Source organism: Ptychodera flava, chromosome 22, assembly GCF_041260155.1.
Source record: "Ptychodera flava strain L36383 chromosome 22, AS_Pfla_20210202, whole genome shotgun sequence".
In the NCBI taxonomy this organism is placed as follows: Eukaryota; Metazoa; Hemichordata; class Enteropneusta; family Ptychoderidae; genus Ptychodera; species Ptychodera flava.
This window is the reverse complement of record NC_091949.1, coordinates 15,165,455-15,184,619: the sequence shown is the minus strand read 5'-3', so window position 1 is coordinate 15,184,619 and position 19,165 is coordinate 15,165,455. Positions and strand designations below refer to the sequence as shown.

The following is a 19,165-nucleotide window of genomic DNA, read 5'->3' as shown; positions in this document are numbered from 1 at the left end:
AATAAATTCAACTTTTTTGTCAAAATAGAAAATGTAATGTGATGGAGAAAAAACTGCTGCATTATGGCTCCAGTTCTTTGTTTTTGCTCATAATATATTATATATTGATGCAAGAGAGAGAGAGAGAGAGAGAGAGAGAGAGAGAGAGAGAGAGAGAGAGAGAGAGAGAGAGAGAGAGAGAGAGAGGCAGACAGACAGACAGACAGAGACACGGACACTGCAAGAGAGAAAGGGACGCAGCGAAAAATGCTTAAAAACAGAAACAGACGAACAGAGACAGCGAAGACGGCTAGACACATTATCACATAGGCATACGGAGAGACAATCATATATACGAACAGGTGATCATAAACCAAAATTTCATTATCATTCGTTAGAAAAACAAGTTGTTAACGGCTCTTTTACATCCTGTCCATACACCCCACCAACGGTTATTTAAGTCATCACGTGATTCCTAATTGTACGACTCTCAACATCCATGCTGTTGCGTACCTGCATTATGCCAATTTAACATCGGCGCTGTTCACATGGAGATGAGCAGAGCAGGAACGAGCAACACAGCGATTTGACTGCAAGCTCGTTTTTTCAAGCCACGAGAAGACTCGAATCTATAATGAAACGGCAGAGTGCACGGATTTCCACTACTAATGACGTAAATCGGTCGATATAGTTGCTCAGAAACACCCACCAGTCGTGGGAGACAAATCAGGGAGTTTGATCAGCTTTCATCGGCCTGTTAACAGAGCTGGCTGAGTGGGCCCGGACACTCACAGAGAAACGACATAAACTCCAACCGCTTAATTATCTTCGCTATTTCTGATGGTCGTTGCTGAGTCATAGACGCATAGAATTTCCCGGCGAAACATTAACTGGATACCCTGCAAGAGCAGAAGCCGGTAAGAATAACCAGTCTCTTTGCTAAATCCTGACAGTGAAATATCAAATATCCCATTGTTTTTCATTTGCATTTTGAAAAAAGGAAATGAGTTAGTTGAAACTTGTCGAGCCTAAATAAATCATTACGTAAGACGACCATGTGTATGAAATACCATAATTGGCCATCGGTTTCACTCTAGCATAAACTGCATATTACTAATTAAGATGTCCATCATTTGTGCATTCAACCCTCAAACGTTCGACTGTAACCCGGACTTTCCTCCGCTCCATTATTTAACTTAACCCCTTTACATATATGTCCAAGCGCGAGCGTCGTTTGTGCTTTGACATGCCAGTCTTTAAAGGGACACAGTCGGCCATTTTTCATGAATTTTGTTTGATACGAGATACTACTTATATTGTTTGACATGTTGAAAGATACTGAATAAATGCATGGCCATGCATATATTCGACCCCGGTTTTAGACAAATTAAATGAAACCATCGCGAAAATGAATTTATGGTCATGACTATTTATTCATTTTCGCGATGGTTTCCTGTATCGTGTCTAAAACCGGGGTCGAATATATGCATGGCCATCCATTTATTCATTATCTTTTAACGTGTCAAAAAATGTAAGTAGTATCACGTATCAAACAAAATTCATGAAAAACGGCCGACTTTGTCCCTTTAAAGCGTTTATTCCCCTTTAAAAATTCAAAGACATCACTAACTTACAATTGAAGTGCCATGTGTGCCCAACGTTTGTCGATCAAATCTAACCACTTTACTGTATCCAAAAACGTACTCTATGGTGCTGTACGTACAGACTGTACCATCGCGTAGAGCATTATACCTAGTACGTTATGCATATCTCCTGTTTCATGTGTTCGAATGACCGATGATATAAATAATTCGGATCGCTTTATTTATAAGCGTCATTTACAAGGCATGTCACATTTGATTCATAAACCACAAAGCCTTTTGTAACTGGTTCTTGTTCGACCCGTCACAGTAACACAGCAACACTGAACGACCATCGCAATCGCATCTGGCTATGATTGTTTTTCGATGTGTCATTTCTCCGACTTTATTTGAAACTGTCTGGACGTCTGGACAGAGAAAAGAACCGTTTCTTGTCACGGCTTCTTCTAAAACCTGGGCGACAACGTGAATTAAAAAAAAATCGATTGAATTTTTGTCTTTCTACTCAGTCTGTCTTCCTTCCTTCCAAAACTGTAGTAAACAGTCACCATTCAACTGCTTGTATGAATGTTGGGGGAGGGGGACTTGATTATCTGCGACTTTACTAATTTTCGCCAGTCAAGGTACCCGCTCAACAGCAGGGTTAACGCGAAGGCTTTCAAGCGATACGCACTCTGACACAGAAACCTTGACGATTTCCTGCTTTGAAAGAATTTTCAGGGATAACTTGAATGTAGAGGGTTATCAGATTAGATATTGACAATGATACATACATATCGAATCATGTGATGAAAACAAACTGATTACTATTTTGAATAAGCTAAGTACTCTCTTGCATTAGTCGAAAGTAAAATGTAAGTTCAACGAGCAAGATATGGTTGCAAACATGGGTAGGTAGGTCGATTATTTTAATTTTCTTTTCAGAGTTCTTTTGCAAAATACCTTTTATACTGAAAATTGTTTCCTCATAACATGTACCTAATGGATTGTGGTTTCCTTTTTTCTATATATGTTCTATGTATTTTCTATGTATTTTCTATGTGTTTTCTATGTATTTTCTATGTATTTTGTTTTCTTACCAAGAAAATGCAGCATCCATGAGGTTTTTTGTCTTCGTATTTTCTGACATTGCATATGTTAAGATAAAGGGGGAAAGGAACATTTTGAAATGGACCAACTCTCGGGTGGTCTGGCCTTTTGAACATAATATTTTTGGACGTGAACGGTTAGGAAATCTCTAAGTACAATGTTGGTATATATTCAGTTCGAAGTATACATGTGTAGAATAGGTCTGGAACGGGAAAACCGTTGCGTGAGTTTAATGACAGTGTAAAACAAATTGAAAAGCATTTGTTTACCTGAATACACTTTATTGAATCCGATTTTCGAAGAAATCTGAAGGGCTGGTCTGAATAACGCTATGAAAAAAATATGATTTTTGGTTTTCATATTTTAGCGTACAGAGAAGCAAATTTGTGCACGGAATTGAACTAAAATGCAAATTACACTACATTGTCCTTCTGTCAAGTTTCAACAAAATAGTTTTTTCCTGTCCAAGTAATCGCAAATCGTACAAAATATCGAGAAAAAATGGCTGAGAGTGGCCATATTGGATCATATCACTGAACATATTAAGCGGTATATGTATGTAATTATACATCGTCCATGTTGATCCTTTTAAATAAAATTCAATATCATACCACGCTTATCTGAATAATGGCTCTGCAATAATAAATTTAATGGCTACCCAGCGGCCATGTTGCGTAACAGACTGCCCTGTAAATGTACAGTAGTTAAGAGTAATTCAGTTTTTACCTAGTTTGTATAACAGAGGTAATTTAATGCCTGAATAATAGCTTCCGGATCCGTAAAACATTAAATCCTATCCACAGCGATCTTTTGTTAAACTAATTGGTGTTCAAATCGTTGAATTGCATGGCATATCATATTGTCCTTGTTAGAAATTTGAACAAAATTGTATACACACATGCAAGTAACGGCTCTAGACGTATAAAGCTAGCACACTTAGATATATGTCTATGGCGGTTATATTGTATCACATCTCGATACAAATTGACCTGCATATGTTTGTTTAATACACCCCACACATTGTCCCCGTTCATCGAGCTCGAACATCTTTGCACATTGTCGCAACTGTCTTCACCTCCACTCTGGGGTTTTACTTGGGAATAGCTTCATCCTGTCTGTTGCGAACAGTAGTCGTACGTTGTCCAGTCCTTACCAGATATCGGAGGTACCACGGGACCGTAATACTTGTGTAATTGAAGACGAACACGCCGGTAGAATTGAGATTGATAGCTTTATTTACAGCACGGGAACTCTGCCCGAGTTACAACTTAAACTCTCTGATAATCGTATCTCCTCTTAATGGATTTCTCATTTAATACAATTCAAGTTTACCTTCTTATGTAACCTTTCTTTACTCTCAACGTAATAGTCATTGTATTCTAATAACACACCATCACGTGATACAAAAAATTGCTGACTCTTTATACTTTGTTGATTCTGCAAACTTACATTCATTGTCGACACTTTTATTATCACCTGAATACATTGTTACGTTGGAACATCACGCTGCGTCACCTGGGAAATAACCACTTGTAACCAGACTGCGTCGTATCAGGCAGCGACACTCTCCCTCACTTTCCAAAGCCAGCGTTCTCGCTGGGTAATATGTACCATCAACAAACAAACAAACAAACAAAAATTAATGAACCTGATATAATCGTATGTCGAAATATATTTGCATGAACCACATTCGGACCTGACTACTCACCATTTATCATTACATCACACATTTGATTAACTCTGGCATAAACGACATTTTTGGCCCCACTGGCCTTTTATATTCTTCCCTTGAATTTTCAAATTTTGATATCTCGCTTTCTTTTGTGCATTCCCATTATTTCTTTGTTTACCAACATCACAATATCTGGCAATATGGCCAGGCTTACCACAAATATAACATAGTCTCAAATTAGAATTTACAGGTCGATTTTCAACAATTCGTCTGAGATTACCCAATTTAGAATGAATATGGTCTCTTCGAATTTTCCTCCCTGATAAATCATACACATATTCATTTTTAAGACATAGGGCCTAATCACTGATCGTCCTGACTCGTCATTGTTTACTTCATTCTCGAATATTCTTTATATTGTCCGTGTACTCTCTGTCTACATTGCTACTACGTTTAAAGATTCGCTGAGTTCATTTTTTTGACAATGGACGGTCATCGCTGCCTTCAGGAAGACCAACCACTATTTTCCCCGTCCTGGCAAATGCGTAAGTTGACTACAATCCTTCTGATCTCTTCTCGCAAAGATCTTCATAAGCTTTGGCCATAGTATATAGAAAGTCTCGCCAATTCTGTATCCCTCTGCCATCCGACAGACACATCAGTTCTGAAGTCGCTTAGCATAACTTTCAACCGACTTCCTGAAACGTTGCTGAATGCCCCGTAGCTCTTGATCGATGGTACCATTTTGGGCCTTTATCAGTAAATACAAACCGTAAACGGTTCTCCCAGTCCACTTGGAGGTCTTTCAATCGACCGTGCCATTCCTTCTCGATGTTGAATTCAACCAAATCTATAAGGATAATTCAGTTGTGTCGCTTCAATTACCCGGAGATTTTCCACCAGTCTCGCAACTGGCTCCACCTCACGCGACATCACCTGCGAAATGACGTGTCGTTTTAGGCCGCGTCGTACAGGGCCGTGACATTATCTCGGTAATGATAGCAACCGTACGGAAAAAATTGACCATATCCATTGAAATCTATAGAGATTGAAAATGTGTACAGTGCAGCCCTGGCCCTGAATTATTTGACTTTCAGTCCTTAGTTGCCGAGCTAAAAATTGAAATACATATTTTCACAGGATCTCAATCTTGAAAGGACGACTTCGTACAATGTGTACATTTATGGCGAATTTCTCTCTTTTTACGCCAACTATACCAGTACCTCTTTCAACATTGAGTTTGAACAAAGACTGACCTCGCAATTTTATATAAGCCGTAGTTTTTCACTTTGTGAATGGAGGCACTGATGAGCTAAAATTAGCAAACCAGCTCTGTAAGGTCAATAACCCCTGTGTATATGATCAAAAAACCCCAAACGGACTGGCCTTGACGAGGTACAGTTCGCCATGTATCGATATAGGCAATTATCCTGATATTAGCTTTGGTTTTAATGTCCGTGGTTCACCCTTGTGTTACACAATCATCAAATCTACTGTATTACGAGATGTTACTATGTAACCATAGTTACCGGGGGAATGGAAAACAATAAGTTAATTAGTATCAAAAAAGTGGCATCCGAAAAACAACGTCAGTGGTTATATCGCCATTGCAGCTATCGTTCTCTGCACTGTGTCCATGTCAACGTCCGTCAAGAATGCAGTGACTCGTGACCTCTGTTCCTTAAGAACTTTTTTGTCCATTCTCCACATAATTGGTTACAATTTCCTTAGGCTCTAAAATTACTCACGTTCAAAGGAAACTGCAGACAATTTTGTCAGTAAATTAGCTGATGCTCTGTGTTCTGTAGCAAGTCCACGTCTTGTTTAATTTCCGTTAAACTACTGAAATAACAAATGTATGCTAAAGAGGGAAATGTGTCCTTTCTCATCTCGTCAACTTGAAATTAAACGAACTACGCAAGACAGAAAACGTCAGTAATATATGTACAGGGTTACATTTACGCAACTTACATGTATGAACACTAAAGTCATAGCCACATTCAAAGTTGCTGCGTGTCAGAATTAGCGTTGTACGTATACATTCTCGATGTGTTGTTTTCGTGTTGGTAGTTGGATCCTGTGAGCTCAAAACCAAAAGATTAATTGAAGAAAAAAACTGTGTCAGTGCATCAATTTGTGCGAGACCTGGATGAAAAACAAATAAATCAATCGTTCATTTTTAGCCTTAGCTTACACCAGACTGTTGTACAATGCATATTGATGACATATATCACGTTATCTATCTATCTATCTATCTATCATTTATCTATCTATCTATCTATCTATCTATCTATCTATCTATCTATCTAATATCATCTATCTTTCTATCTCTTTACATACAGACGTGCAAAGGTCACAACAACATGTTAAACGTGAAAGAATTAAAGGATAATTTAAACATGATAGATATTTAATCGTTTCAAGTCAACTCCAGGAATATTTTTCTCTTATAGAGATACAGTTGTTGGCGAAAGTTGATTTTTGACGAGGGGATACCACTTTCCAGTCACAGATGGCCGGAAGGTTTTCTTGTTTTGATCAGCCGACAACCAAAAAGTTCTAAATAACCGAAAGAGCAGGCAGCAGAACCGTTTTCGGTCGAGGATTTGCCGGTGTAGTTGGGATGGCCTTGGGCAACAGGGTGTCTTTGTATGGGGGTGGCAGCTGGCAACGGGTTTCCTGGTGAGGATAGGGGAGTGCTGGTGGGCGGAAGAAGAGGATTTTCAAAGTTCCAGCGGTCAGGTTAATTTCACTCTCCCCTCAAAATTAAAACTGTAAATTCAGTTGGGTGGGCAAATTCAAAAAATAATCAGCGGGCAGAGGGGTGGGTGGGGAAGAAATTTCAGTACAATGGGCGGGGAGAAAATTTCAGGCCGTTTGTACCAAAAAGCAGGTGCACCCTTGATTGATCGAACTTCAGGGAAGATTAAGCGGTTAACTTTGAGGGGGACAATGTCCAAATGTAGAAAGTTTTTTTTTGTTTGCACAGTTTTGCGTAGATAAATAGTTGAGTGAGTGGGGAATGGGGGATTTCAGTGGTGGGGAGAGGGCGGTGAGGTGCTTGAACAGTTGTGGGTGTCTAATTCAAGATACGAGGTGCAAACTATGCACATGAGAGCAAGTGTTACGAAGTGTAGCGAAGCTAAATTAAAACTACAATTGAAAGCTTAATGTGTTAGAAGTGTTGGTTTATATTGTATAAAGCATTCTGTCAAATTTGTACATTCAGTTTCTTTGATGTATCGTCAAAATAAAGCTAAATATGGCGTACTTGATTGCTGGCCATGGAACACAGTACTGAAGATTTCATATAATTCATCATGATTTGTACACACGGAAACTCCTCAGTGAAGTCTACTGTGTCTCCCATGTATAGACGAATTCACAGACTAGTTTTTTTAAATTCTGAAATCGTACGTTTTAAGGACACCATTCTTCTCAATTCCCATTCTAAATGATTTAGAAAAGTATGCTTGATTGATTGAGAGAGGAGATGGCATTTTAGTAAAATTTTCCACTGATTGTGTCTTCAGCCATACAGAATAATGTAATGAAAAGTAGGGAGACTAGTTGCACATGTGTTATGAAACAAAAGGATATTGACTTTTCCAAACATAAAAGACAAAAAAAATTGCATGCTAAGTTTTCTCAGAGAATGACGCCTTCAGTTTGTCATAACTTGCTGCCTAAAAGTATGGCATTTACAGTACCTGCAGAATGTGACTTTTATGGTTTCTGTGAAATTTATACTGAAATGTCTAAAATAACGTACTTTCAATAGATATAATTGATCAATTATCTTTAGGTTTTATATTATTGCTTTCGGCCAGCACTGAAAAGTTATAAAAAAATTAATGTCGTGTGTACAAATCAAACTGAATTATGGGTAATTTATTGTACTGTGTGGGGGGATATGCCTGTTTAAAGCGGACCTATGTATACTACAGCAAATGTTTCGCTGAACGCACGGCCAGCCCGGTTACCAGTACTGTACGGTGCATCCGTTGGCGAAAGTTACCGCAACGCGGCGCCGTATGAGTTGTTTACATCGTACTCAAGCCAAGTAGCGAAGTCCCTCCTCCCACGTAAGTACCTGTGTGATACCGATTATGGAGCGAGAGGGGAGTCTATAAAAAGTTGGCACCTCGGATCTTGCAGTTTATAGGTGTGGGGAGTGTGGAGCGGGCAGACTATAGATTCTGGAGAGCAATGGACATCATAGTTCACTTGGAGAGCATATTTTCCGCGTATGCCAGTGGGAGGGCAGCTCTGCTTTCCCCTCCAAATTTTCGAGTTAAGGTCAAATATATGTAAACTCAGCATACCAACCTTGAAATATGTTGATGATGATTTTGTAAAATTGACAAAATTTGGCTACACCCGTAAATTGACATTTAAAGACAACCCCGGTTGGATTTTCTCGAAATCTGCTGGTCGGCTGTCCCGTTTCTCTGAAGGTCGGATACTTACGCCCACAAGTCAAAAATGTCAGGTAAATCACGTGACTGCTAAGTGTCGACTGCGAATACAGTAACCCGTCACATACCGAACTCACGGGTCAAAACACAGGCGCTTGGCACATTGCTGGGATAATAATCGTATTTAATATGTAGAATGTCTATATACGACTTGATTATTCAGTAAAAGAATCACCGTACATGAGATGTAAGTGTAGGCCTAGTAATAGGCCTACATATTGACTGAGTGGCTATGGCTGCCTGGCTCGGGCCAGGCGAACGCACTGCATAATCATCAATGTGTAGAATGTCTACATGACTTGATTATTTAATAAAGAATAACGGTACGTGATATTACTGTACATGTCGGGAGTGGCTGTAGCTGCAGGGGTTTGGCCCGGCTTGGGCCCGTTGTCCACTGCTGCACAGACATAAACTCAAGGCGTGAAAGCTTTTCACCGCCCGATTTCATAAATCAGCGAAATTCAGGATCTCTGAGCGTTTTCGGTGATAAAAACTGGTCATCGGTCAGGTGGTTGCATAAACAATCGATCGACTGGCCCTTTTGCCTAAAATCATACCTTACCCTATGCTAAATGCCAAGAAATCATCCTGAAATCGGCTGGGCACACAAACCCAGCGCCGGCCATTTTGAATGAGCTGCATGCAATGTATGCGCCTGTGCATACAACCCTTGGCAGATGACGTATTGTCTTTTAATTGCTCTTCTCTCATTGGACGCGTACGTTGCAGGAAGCTTATTCAAAATGGCCGGCGCTGGGTTGGTGTGCCCAGCCGATTTCAGGACGATTTCTTGCCAGTAGCATAGGGTAAGGTATGATTTTAGGCAAAAGGGCCAGTCGATCGATTGTTTATGCAACCACCTGACCGATGACCAATTTTTATCACCGAAAACGCTCAGAGATCCTGAATTTCGCTGATTTATGAAATCGGGCGGTGAAAAGCTTTCACGCCTTGAGTTTATGTCTGTGCAGCAGTGGACAACGGGCCCAAGCCGGGCCAAACCCCTGCAGCTACAGCCACTCCCGACATGTACAGTAATATCACGTACCGTTATTCTTTATTAAATAATCAAGTCATGTAGACATTCTACACATTGATGATTATGCAGTGCGTTCGCCTGGCCCGAGCCAGGCAGCCATAGCCACTCAGTATAATGCCAGTCAATATGTAGGCCTATAGGCCTACACTTTACGGTGATTCTTTTACTGAATAATCAAGTCGTATATAGACATTCTACATATTAAATACGATTATTATCCAAGCAATGTGCCAAGCGCCTGTGGGTCAAAAGACCTGAAAAGGGGTACCTTGAAACTGCAGAGCGAGCATCAACACTCAGCCATCCTTGGAGTTGCCGCACTCGACATTGTACCCGTTCATCGATGTCTTTGAAGATCTTGAATCCGTCGACCGAAAATGAATGTCACATCTGTCTTAATTCGAACTCTCCGCGTGTGGCGAATCAATTGACATCCTTTCAACGCCATCACGGCAGGCGAGTATGTGAACCCGTTGTTTACGGTACATGTATTACTTGTTTACCTGCCGGGTCGACATTTTGACTTTTTTGGCCAGGAATAATGATGGATCTCTCCATAACATTCACCTGAGAAATTTACAGTCTGTGCCGGCCACAGGTCAATATCCTGGGAAAAAAATTCCGTTTGGGTTGTCGAAGGAGAAACATTGCGATGCGTGTTTGTCGTTAGAAGCAAACAATTATGCCCTGGGCTGTAGCGTAAACTTTCCGGGCCAAAGTCGTCATTGAATTAGTATTGCCTCTTAACTTCCTAATATGCAAATATTCCTATAACCCGATGTCACTTTATGCCGCGCGGATGACCCAATGAAGAAAGTAATGAATCCATTATTTCATACACAAGTTCAATGTCTCGTTGATGTGGTACCGTCGACCGAGACTTGTTTATTGTGAAGCGCCCGCACGCTGTAAAGTAGGCATATGAAAATATTATTTTTCTATCGTGCAGAACATTCAACATTGGAAGTCTTAGCTGCAATCTGGCTCGGGTGAACAAATGCTTGCGTGCTTGCTTGTATAGATGTAAGGAAGCACTGCTTCAGCATGTGAGGGCGTCCTACGAAGTTTGGGTGTTGCTCATCCATGTTCGGATTGACTGTTCTTGTAAACGACAGGGTCACCTGGTTTTTTACCACAGACAAATTTTCGTCTTGTCTGTGGTTTTACTGCGATTTCAGGCACTAATCGACCTCTAATATCAGAGGTTGTACCGCCCAAGGCACGACACCTTGTTTCAGGATGCTTATTGGCAATTCAGAGAAGGATGACGGTTGACCAACCGAGAGCGCACGTTAAACTTACATCTGTCAAATGTCAAACAATGCAGGATATCCAAGGCAGCGCATTAAACAGTTGCTTGTCAGAGTGTGAATAAAGATAGTGCGGCATGTATACTTTTGAAAGTTATTTAGCAAACATGTTCACTATAGTGAGCGATTTTACTGTAATACCGTCCGCTGATCATTTGATGAGAATACTTAGTACACAATGTTCAGTATTATATCATAGTAGTAGTAGTAGTTTGTTTTATTATAGTGACCTGAGGAAAAAGACCTCCCAGCCCAATGGGCTTATAAGTCACCTTATAATTCATTATACAGTACAAGAATGTGAGGAACAGGGTATACAATAGTTGAAACAAAACTTGAGAAAGGGAAAAAACTTAGCTATTCTTATACAAATGTTCTTTTCTTTTTATAAACGCTTTTTCGATATATTTCGCCGTATTCCGGATTCTTGATCGATTTGTTAATAAATACCTTAACCTATCGTCTGTAGACAAATTATTATAATCACCATCCATGTCTATATAAGTAGTACGATAATCATTATAAAAACTACAATGTAAAAGGAAATGAACTTCATTTTCGATAACATTTTGGTTACAAAAAATACATTTTCTGTCAGTTACTACTTCGCCTCTGTATCTGCCAGTTTCTAAACGCAGAGGCAACACTCCAGATCAGTATATCAGTATATTGATGGCGCAAAGTACAGAACACGATTGGAAGTAATTTGCGATAATTGGATGGTGAAGTAATGTCGATTTAATCTGCAAATGTAATCTCATCTGCTTTTCTTTTTACATTACACTATTGTTTTTATGAGTAATTTGCAATATTGCGACATTCAGCTATAGGGGACCTCACTGGTCAAGACGTGACAGTATCCGTGCTATATTCGCGATATAGCACAGTTGGAACACGTGCCGCGAGCTCTCAGCGATGTTTTACATTATACTGTATGCTATAATAGCGATAAACCACCCAAGCAACGTGTATACCTCGATTTTGACCAGTTCACTCCATAAATATGCACTCGCCATCGCGTATGTAGTGAACTGGTATAAAACTCTTGTGGGTATACCTGTCGCTGCAGGGTCAGTTTATAATTGTATTTCATATCTAACACTAAATGTACGACCAGCTCAATGATAGAAATACTGGCCAACCCGCTCGCCCATACATTGAAAGCGTCGCTGAGGTCCTTGAATATATCTATTAGCGTTCTGAAAAGTACGGCCTCTCTTTGGTCCAGTGAATTTCAGGCAGTTACAAACACACCCTCGCCAAAAGGGAAAATTTTAAAAGCGTTCCAATCCAGCATCCGGTGGCCATTGCCTCAGAAAAACAAGAAGTAACAGTCTCTGTGCCTTTGTATAGTAATTTTGTACCCCTGGTTTTTCTCCGTTCGTGTTTCCGCAACACGACCTGAAAGCGTGTCCACAAAACATGAACTGTAAGGTAAGATAACAGTGTTGTGTCTCCATAATACATAGTTTTCTCGCTGGCTTCCATCTTCTTTTAAAGGTAGAATACGCCTCGGGGACAGATATATTTGTAATAATCTTTTGGCCTACCACTTGTCCTGGCTCATTTTGGAGCCTACGCAGTCAATGAAGTTTTCACCGACTTAGTCTGTGAAAATCGGGAATTCTGTTTTACCCCATAGAGCATAGAGATCACACGGGAAAAGCGGCCATTTTGAATTCAAATATCGGTAAATTTTGGGTAATTTGTTTTTCTAGTACCATAATTTGCACAGTCACCCAAATTTTATTGTTGTTTTTGATAGAGAATGGTTGAAAGTTTGTTCAGGAAAGTTTGAGCAAAAGTTTAAGTCCTTCATTTTCGAGGCTCGAACGACCTTAATTTTACTCGTCTCGTTCACGGTCACTCACCTCTGTGTGACTGCATGAGCGGTGACTCGACTGTAAAGAACTCCAACGCGACTGGTAACGACTATCACTTTCCGCCGAGATCTTTTGCTTGACCTTTATCGGTTAATCTGCACTGTCTTGTATAGCTATCCTGCTCTTTTGAGAATCACAACTTCAAATTTCGATACCCGGGTGGCATATTTTGGACGGCAGTGTGCTGGCAATTGTAAAATGATCCATAAAGGCGCGTTTTTTCGATCCCAGGGCGGAGAGCTTTTGTGGGCAAGCAGAAGTTACTTTATTTGCTGATACTGAGACTCAAAACAATGAAGTTCTTCACTGGTGAACACCTTGTATATGTGAACCCTAAACTTGTTCAGAAAAGTACGTTTTCGCCGCTTGTTTTAGATACTCATTTTTATTTTGTGCCGTGTGCACGAAGCCAAAGAAGAGATGGTGGCCATATTGAATTTTAAACAAAAGTTAGGGGTTTTGCTCAAAACTTGGCATGTTGCATTTGCCTGTGATTGTTTTCTATCTTGAGTATGATGTAGAATTATTTGACTTTTTAGAGTATATAGCAAAAATCAAATCTTGAAATTTCTTTAGCGTAGTTGAATCAGTGCACTATGATTTCAAACACCAAAGTAACTACGTCCCCATGATGTTTAATACTTTCATTGTACGTCAGACATAGTTTTACTGCCGGTGAGACTATAATTTTGGTTTGGAGGACTTGAAGAGTAGCAAGGTGGAATAAAATGCACAGTAGATCGAGCATGTGCAAACAAACAAACAAAGTCTATCGTTTGATCATGTCAGAATTGCAGTCTCAACGACAATACAAAATAGTCATTTTTCCTGGTGCCTTTGACGTCAAAGAATGCACACTACACAACACGATTCCCTCCTGTGTAGGCGTAATGGATTATTGCGATGTTTCGCTTTCAATGCAGGAGACCGTAAAACCGTTGTCAGCCCCACCCCGAACATAGAACACGGCACCAGTCTGTTTTCACATCTCGTCAGCTCATATCGTCACCAAATGCAGATTGCAGGTAGTTTTACCATGATGTTGACATTAATTCAGAGCGAAGCCATCAAAGTTCCAATCAAGTTGAAAGCCATGTCATAGCAATTGATGAAAGTAAAACCAAAATTATATGCGATAGGTCTCGTCAAAATAACCGACATTTCTTCCGTTGAAGCAGCAGTAGCCCTATCTTTAGATGATTTTTTAGTCTTTTATGTTTTTATTGTTGACTACATTTCTTGTGCTACTCTCTAAGGTGGGCCAGCTTGTCAACGCAACGTCTAAGCTTATACATGTTAAATGCAGTGTATTATTTACATTCTGAATTCTAGTCCGGACCTTAATTCACTTGTCTCGCACAAGCATGCCACAAAACAGTCCGAATCCGAATTAAAATTGAATTAATCTCTTTAAAATAAGGATTGAAATTAAAAGGTTTCTTAAAGTTATCTATCCGAGTCAAATAATAATTTACTACAAAATCAAATCTTGCATCGCATCTTTAAAAACAAAACAATCAATTCTAAATTTCGCTAAATTTTTTTCGACAGTACAACGTATGTACCGTAAATCCCATTGGATATGCTTGTCACATGTCAGTTGGAAATAACCGAGTTAACCTCCGGAGATCGAGGCAGTCACGTTTTCGAAAAGACCCATCAACGTCGTGTACCCGTAACTACCACAAACCCATTCATTGTTAGACAACAATACTTGCTATTTGTTCTGTTGTCACGGCATGTTTATTCATGATAGGAATTATGATTATCGGCTCTCTCTCTCTTTTTTTTTTTATTTTCGCGGCGAAAAATGTTATGAGCGGGTACACAACTTGAAGATGTGCTGGCGCTTGCCCTGCTCGGAACGACTTAAGCGGCGTGTGTCCCTTCCACTAGCAAACTGTTACTGGGCGACCGACGTAATGCTTGGAAGACAATTTAACCCTTTGCGTACCAATGTTTATTTTTGCTGCTCTTCCAGATTGTAACGCCAACACTTTTTTTTCAGATCTAGAATTTTTTTTCAGATTTTCCCAAAACTTTTGGTCAAAAACTGTAGCCAACGAAAGGTTTTGTCCGTTTGGTCTAAAACTATGAAATAATTACAGAAAAATTCATCAAAATTGGTAAAATGTTACTCAGAAACCTTGGTGGGAAAAATTAATACAGCGTTCAAGGGGTTAAGAAACGCGTATGGTTTCCCATGATGAACAATTACAACTGTTGTAAAATTATATGCTGACAATGATGGCTTCATTGTCAGCATATAATTTGATGGCTTCGCATCTGGCTTGCAGGGAAAAGATCGAGAAAAACATATGAAATCGCAATACGTCATACTTATCGATATCTTCTTGTGTACTCTTTTTATTGCAGACAATTGTCATATCGTTTAGAAAGAAGCTGGAACTGACGACGAGTTTTGACGTAGAACTGAAAAAGGTGATTTTAATCAAATCATATCAGAATAAGAAGCCGACGCTCGGACACCAGGTTGAAGATCCATCCTTAAACTCCAGGAAAGGTGTCCAGTACAGCCATTGACATTTCCCGGTTGACAGATCTACCCGTTGAAACTCAGTCATGACATCGTCTTCCACTTTAGACGAAGACCTGGGCGATGCAAAAGATGAAAGCTGTTCCGATAAATGCAAGAAAGCTCTCAAGACCCTTTTAGGTATCCTGTATGCCACTTTGACCGGTGTTTTGTTCGCCACGGCGACGACAGCGGTGAATATCGCCGAGAGTCACGGGATTCCGACTTTCCAAATTTTGTTCTTGGCGTACGTCAGTCTGTTCATCTTTGCAGTCTTATTGTGCGCATTTCACAGGGAGAATGTCTTCAAAGCTGGCTCCAAGACGGTTGCTGTCTTGCTTTCGACCGGCTTCTTTCGATGGCTGGCCTTGCTTCTGTCTTACTTTGCGTACATGTACGTGGCCTTCGGAGACGTGACGGCCATCGTCCGAGGTATTACGCCCGTCTTGACCCCGTTGCTGGCGTTCTGTTTTCTGCACGAGCAGTGGACTATGGTTGAGGTCTCGCTGACCGCGTTGAATATCATCGGCGTGGTAGCTGTCGCTGGTCCGTTCAATATGTTTGTCGAAAGTACACCGATTGAAGTGGGCAATCTCACAGACAGTGCCGTAGACAACAAGACGGAAACCCCAATCAATACAAATGCGGCAATCGGATACTCACTCACCGTCGGCTGCGGCATCTCCTTCTCGCTTTCCTACATTCTCGCGCGTTCTCTCGGGGATGGTGGAACTGTGTACTGTCGGCTTTTCTACGACTCTCTCACCGGCACTGTGCTCTCGCTGGTACCGCTGCTCGTCGTAACAACCCACCCGGTCTGGTCAATGGCTCCGGCATTAGCAGCGACGATCGCTCTTTACTGTGTTGTCGATGCGGTCGCCCTGTTTGCGTTGTATCGAAGCTTCCAGCTGGAGTTCGCCGCCACCGTGTCCATGCTCTTGAACATCGAAGTGGTAGCTACCTACATCTACCAGGCCACTATATTCAGAGAGGCACCCAATCCATTCAAACTAGCCGGGGCTAGTATTATCATGCTCAGCTCTGTCCTCATTGCTATCATAAAATGGCGGAGAAAACAGAAGCAAGAGGGCGAGAGGAAGACGCTTTTGCAAGACTACACGTCCCTAACGGACAATGAGACACTTTTGAATAACAACCCAGGAAGATAATGGCATGAGAGACAATTTACAGTTCAAAAGAAGTATTAAAATTTGAGCGTGATTTGTTCCCTGATGACAACAACTTGTATTGCTTGATGTGCAGTTTAGGCTATCAGCAAGCATGCATTGATTTTTTAAAAAAATCAAATACAAACTGATTTGGTGCATCTTATTTTCAATACTGATGTCGTTTTGCGCCGTCACAATGTAGTTTGGAGGGTGTCTTTTTCTCAGTCGATCGATCCAACTGTAGACTCGAGCTCTGGACAAATATAAAAATTGTCAGACGTATACACAAGCTCGGCATTAAAACGTAAGAAGTGTTGATGTGGAAATGGTTTAGCTCGAGTCAGCATGCGTTTTCGTTTCGCGGATTACAGTGGATTAACGGACACTTTTCGACGCCTTTGTAAGGCAAATTTATCACTGCACGTGTTAGCCATGCCAATAATCAGGTTTACTGCCATAGAAAAATAAACTAACAGATACACTTCAAGCTGACACTGCCGTTACCGAACCAGGAATATGTTTGAAAAAAATTCTTAAAATATCTTACTGTAATACCAATGGTTCAGTATTTGACCGTGCTATTATGCAATTAAAGGGTTAAACTAAGACAGCCTCTTGTTTTCTGAACGCAATCCTAGCAACTCAACGTTTTACGACCATAGCCGATTTCTAGCCGACGCTCTCCGAAGATTTAGTATGGTGCTTATCGGTGTTGTTTAAGCTAAGTTCCGTGTTCCACGAGAAGCAGAGTATTCAAAATATGTGAAAATATTGTACAATAAGATTGTGAAACTGTTATGGTTATATTTTGCCATATCACAAAGGCCCAAAAATCTTGAAGACACGTGATTTTCTTGTAGTCAGAAGCATCATGCTATACCTCTACTGTATTCGTTCTTACTGACTGTTATTAACTGGTTTGCAGGAAAGGCAAGATATTATTTCAAAAAGTCTTCGATCAAGCTTCCCAGTTCTTACATTTACATGGAAAATGTGTAAGAGGGCATATTGTATCATTTTGGAACTTAAATTACGGAATGTAAATAGCCGATGAGTGACTGGTTGTCATGAGCGTTGTTATCATAATTAATACTTTGATGAACGCAATTTCAGAACATTAGAATTCAGAATTCTGATTCTAATAGCAGGTAATTGACAATTTAAGTATATGCAATTATGTGACTGTGATTATTAAATGCGGCAACATTGTTTTTCTTTTCTTTAGCCGACCAAAATCCTGAAGGTTGATTTTTTAATATTTTAATTACCAACAGGATGTGTTAACAATCCAGGAACAAGCGGATGATTTGAGCAGATAAAGAATGGCCGAAAAGATTGAACAGAATCATTGTTTTTCTCTTTAAATCAGGTTTAAATGGCTTGAAAACCTTATTACGAAAAGGAAATTTAGTTTAAGATACAAAAAACAGAAGAAATAAATATTGCGATACAGAAGGCACCGTAGACGAAGTGCTAACCATGCTGGTCTCAAACCGGACGTTGTTGCTTGCTAAATTAAGTGTATTTTTGCGATATAGCAGTTCCACTCGATAAATAAAGTATTGATGACAAAAAAGTTAGCGAAAACATGTAGTAAAACAAAGTAGATATTTGTCACTCGCATATTTATCTAGACGAAGTATATTTAGACATAAAATGATTAACCAAATAACAAGCATAATGTTATTTTTGGAGATGAATCGTCGATAGATTGTTTTTGTTCAACAATTTTTTACGCTCTTGTTACCAATCCATTTCCAAAAGTAACCTATGTGAATCCCTATGAAAATCACCAGTCGAACACAACTGCCTGACGAGCGACCAGCTCCGCAGACTGTACTTTACTATAAGACTCTATTAAAGAAGTTCAAAGTGGAAACTAGTTAATCGGTAGACCTTGAAAAACGTCTGCCCTTAGTTAGACATCAATAATCATGTTTCGCGATTAAATTTATCGATTTAAATTCATCCGACATGTGGGCCTAGATAATCAGGCACAGTTCATAAAAACTGTCATTTTTTCAGCTCTATACTATGTATGTATGTATGTATGTATGTATGTATGTATGTATGTATGTATGTATGTATGTATGTATGTATGTATGTATGTATGTATGTATGTATGTATGTATGTATGTATGTATGTATGTATGTATGTATGTATGTATGTATGTATGTATGTATGTGTGTGTGTGTGTGTGTGTATGTATGTATATATATATATATATATATATATAATATATATATATATATATATATATATATATATATATATATTATATATATATATATATATATATATATATATATAAACACACGGAACCGGAACAGAATATATAAAGAAGAATTTATAGTACATTTCCTTTCTATTTGAAATTTTTGCTGTATTTGACAACCATGACTCTA

At 39.6% G+C, this 19,165-nt stretch overlaps 1 protein-coding gene across 3 annotated transcripts; it reads left to right on the top strand.

The window, feature by feature from the left end:
• The first annotated feature begins 483 nt into the window (after positions 1–483).
• On the top strand, positions 484–17,365 carry LOC139122764 (solute carrier family 35 member G1-like). Of its 3 annotated transcripts, none has more exons than XM_070688469.1 (2): positions 484–896; positions 15,431–17,365. In XM_070688469.1, exon 2 carries the CDS (start codon positions 15,638–15,640, stop codon positions 16,757–16,759), a length of 1,122 nt encoding a protein of 373 aa, XP_070544570.1. In that variant the 5' UTR covers positions 484–896; positions 15,431–15,637; the 3' UTR covers positions 16,760–17,365. The 3 variants fall into 3 exon arrangements, with proteins under 3 accessions (XP_070544570.1, XP_070544572.1, XP_070544571.1); XM_070688471.1 differs by lacking the exon at positions 484–896 and adding an exon at positions 2,360–2,470; XM_070688470.1 differs by lacking the exon at positions 484–896 and adding an exon at positions 2,432–2,474.
• The last annotated feature ends 1,800 nt before the right edge of the window (positions 17,366–19,165 follow it).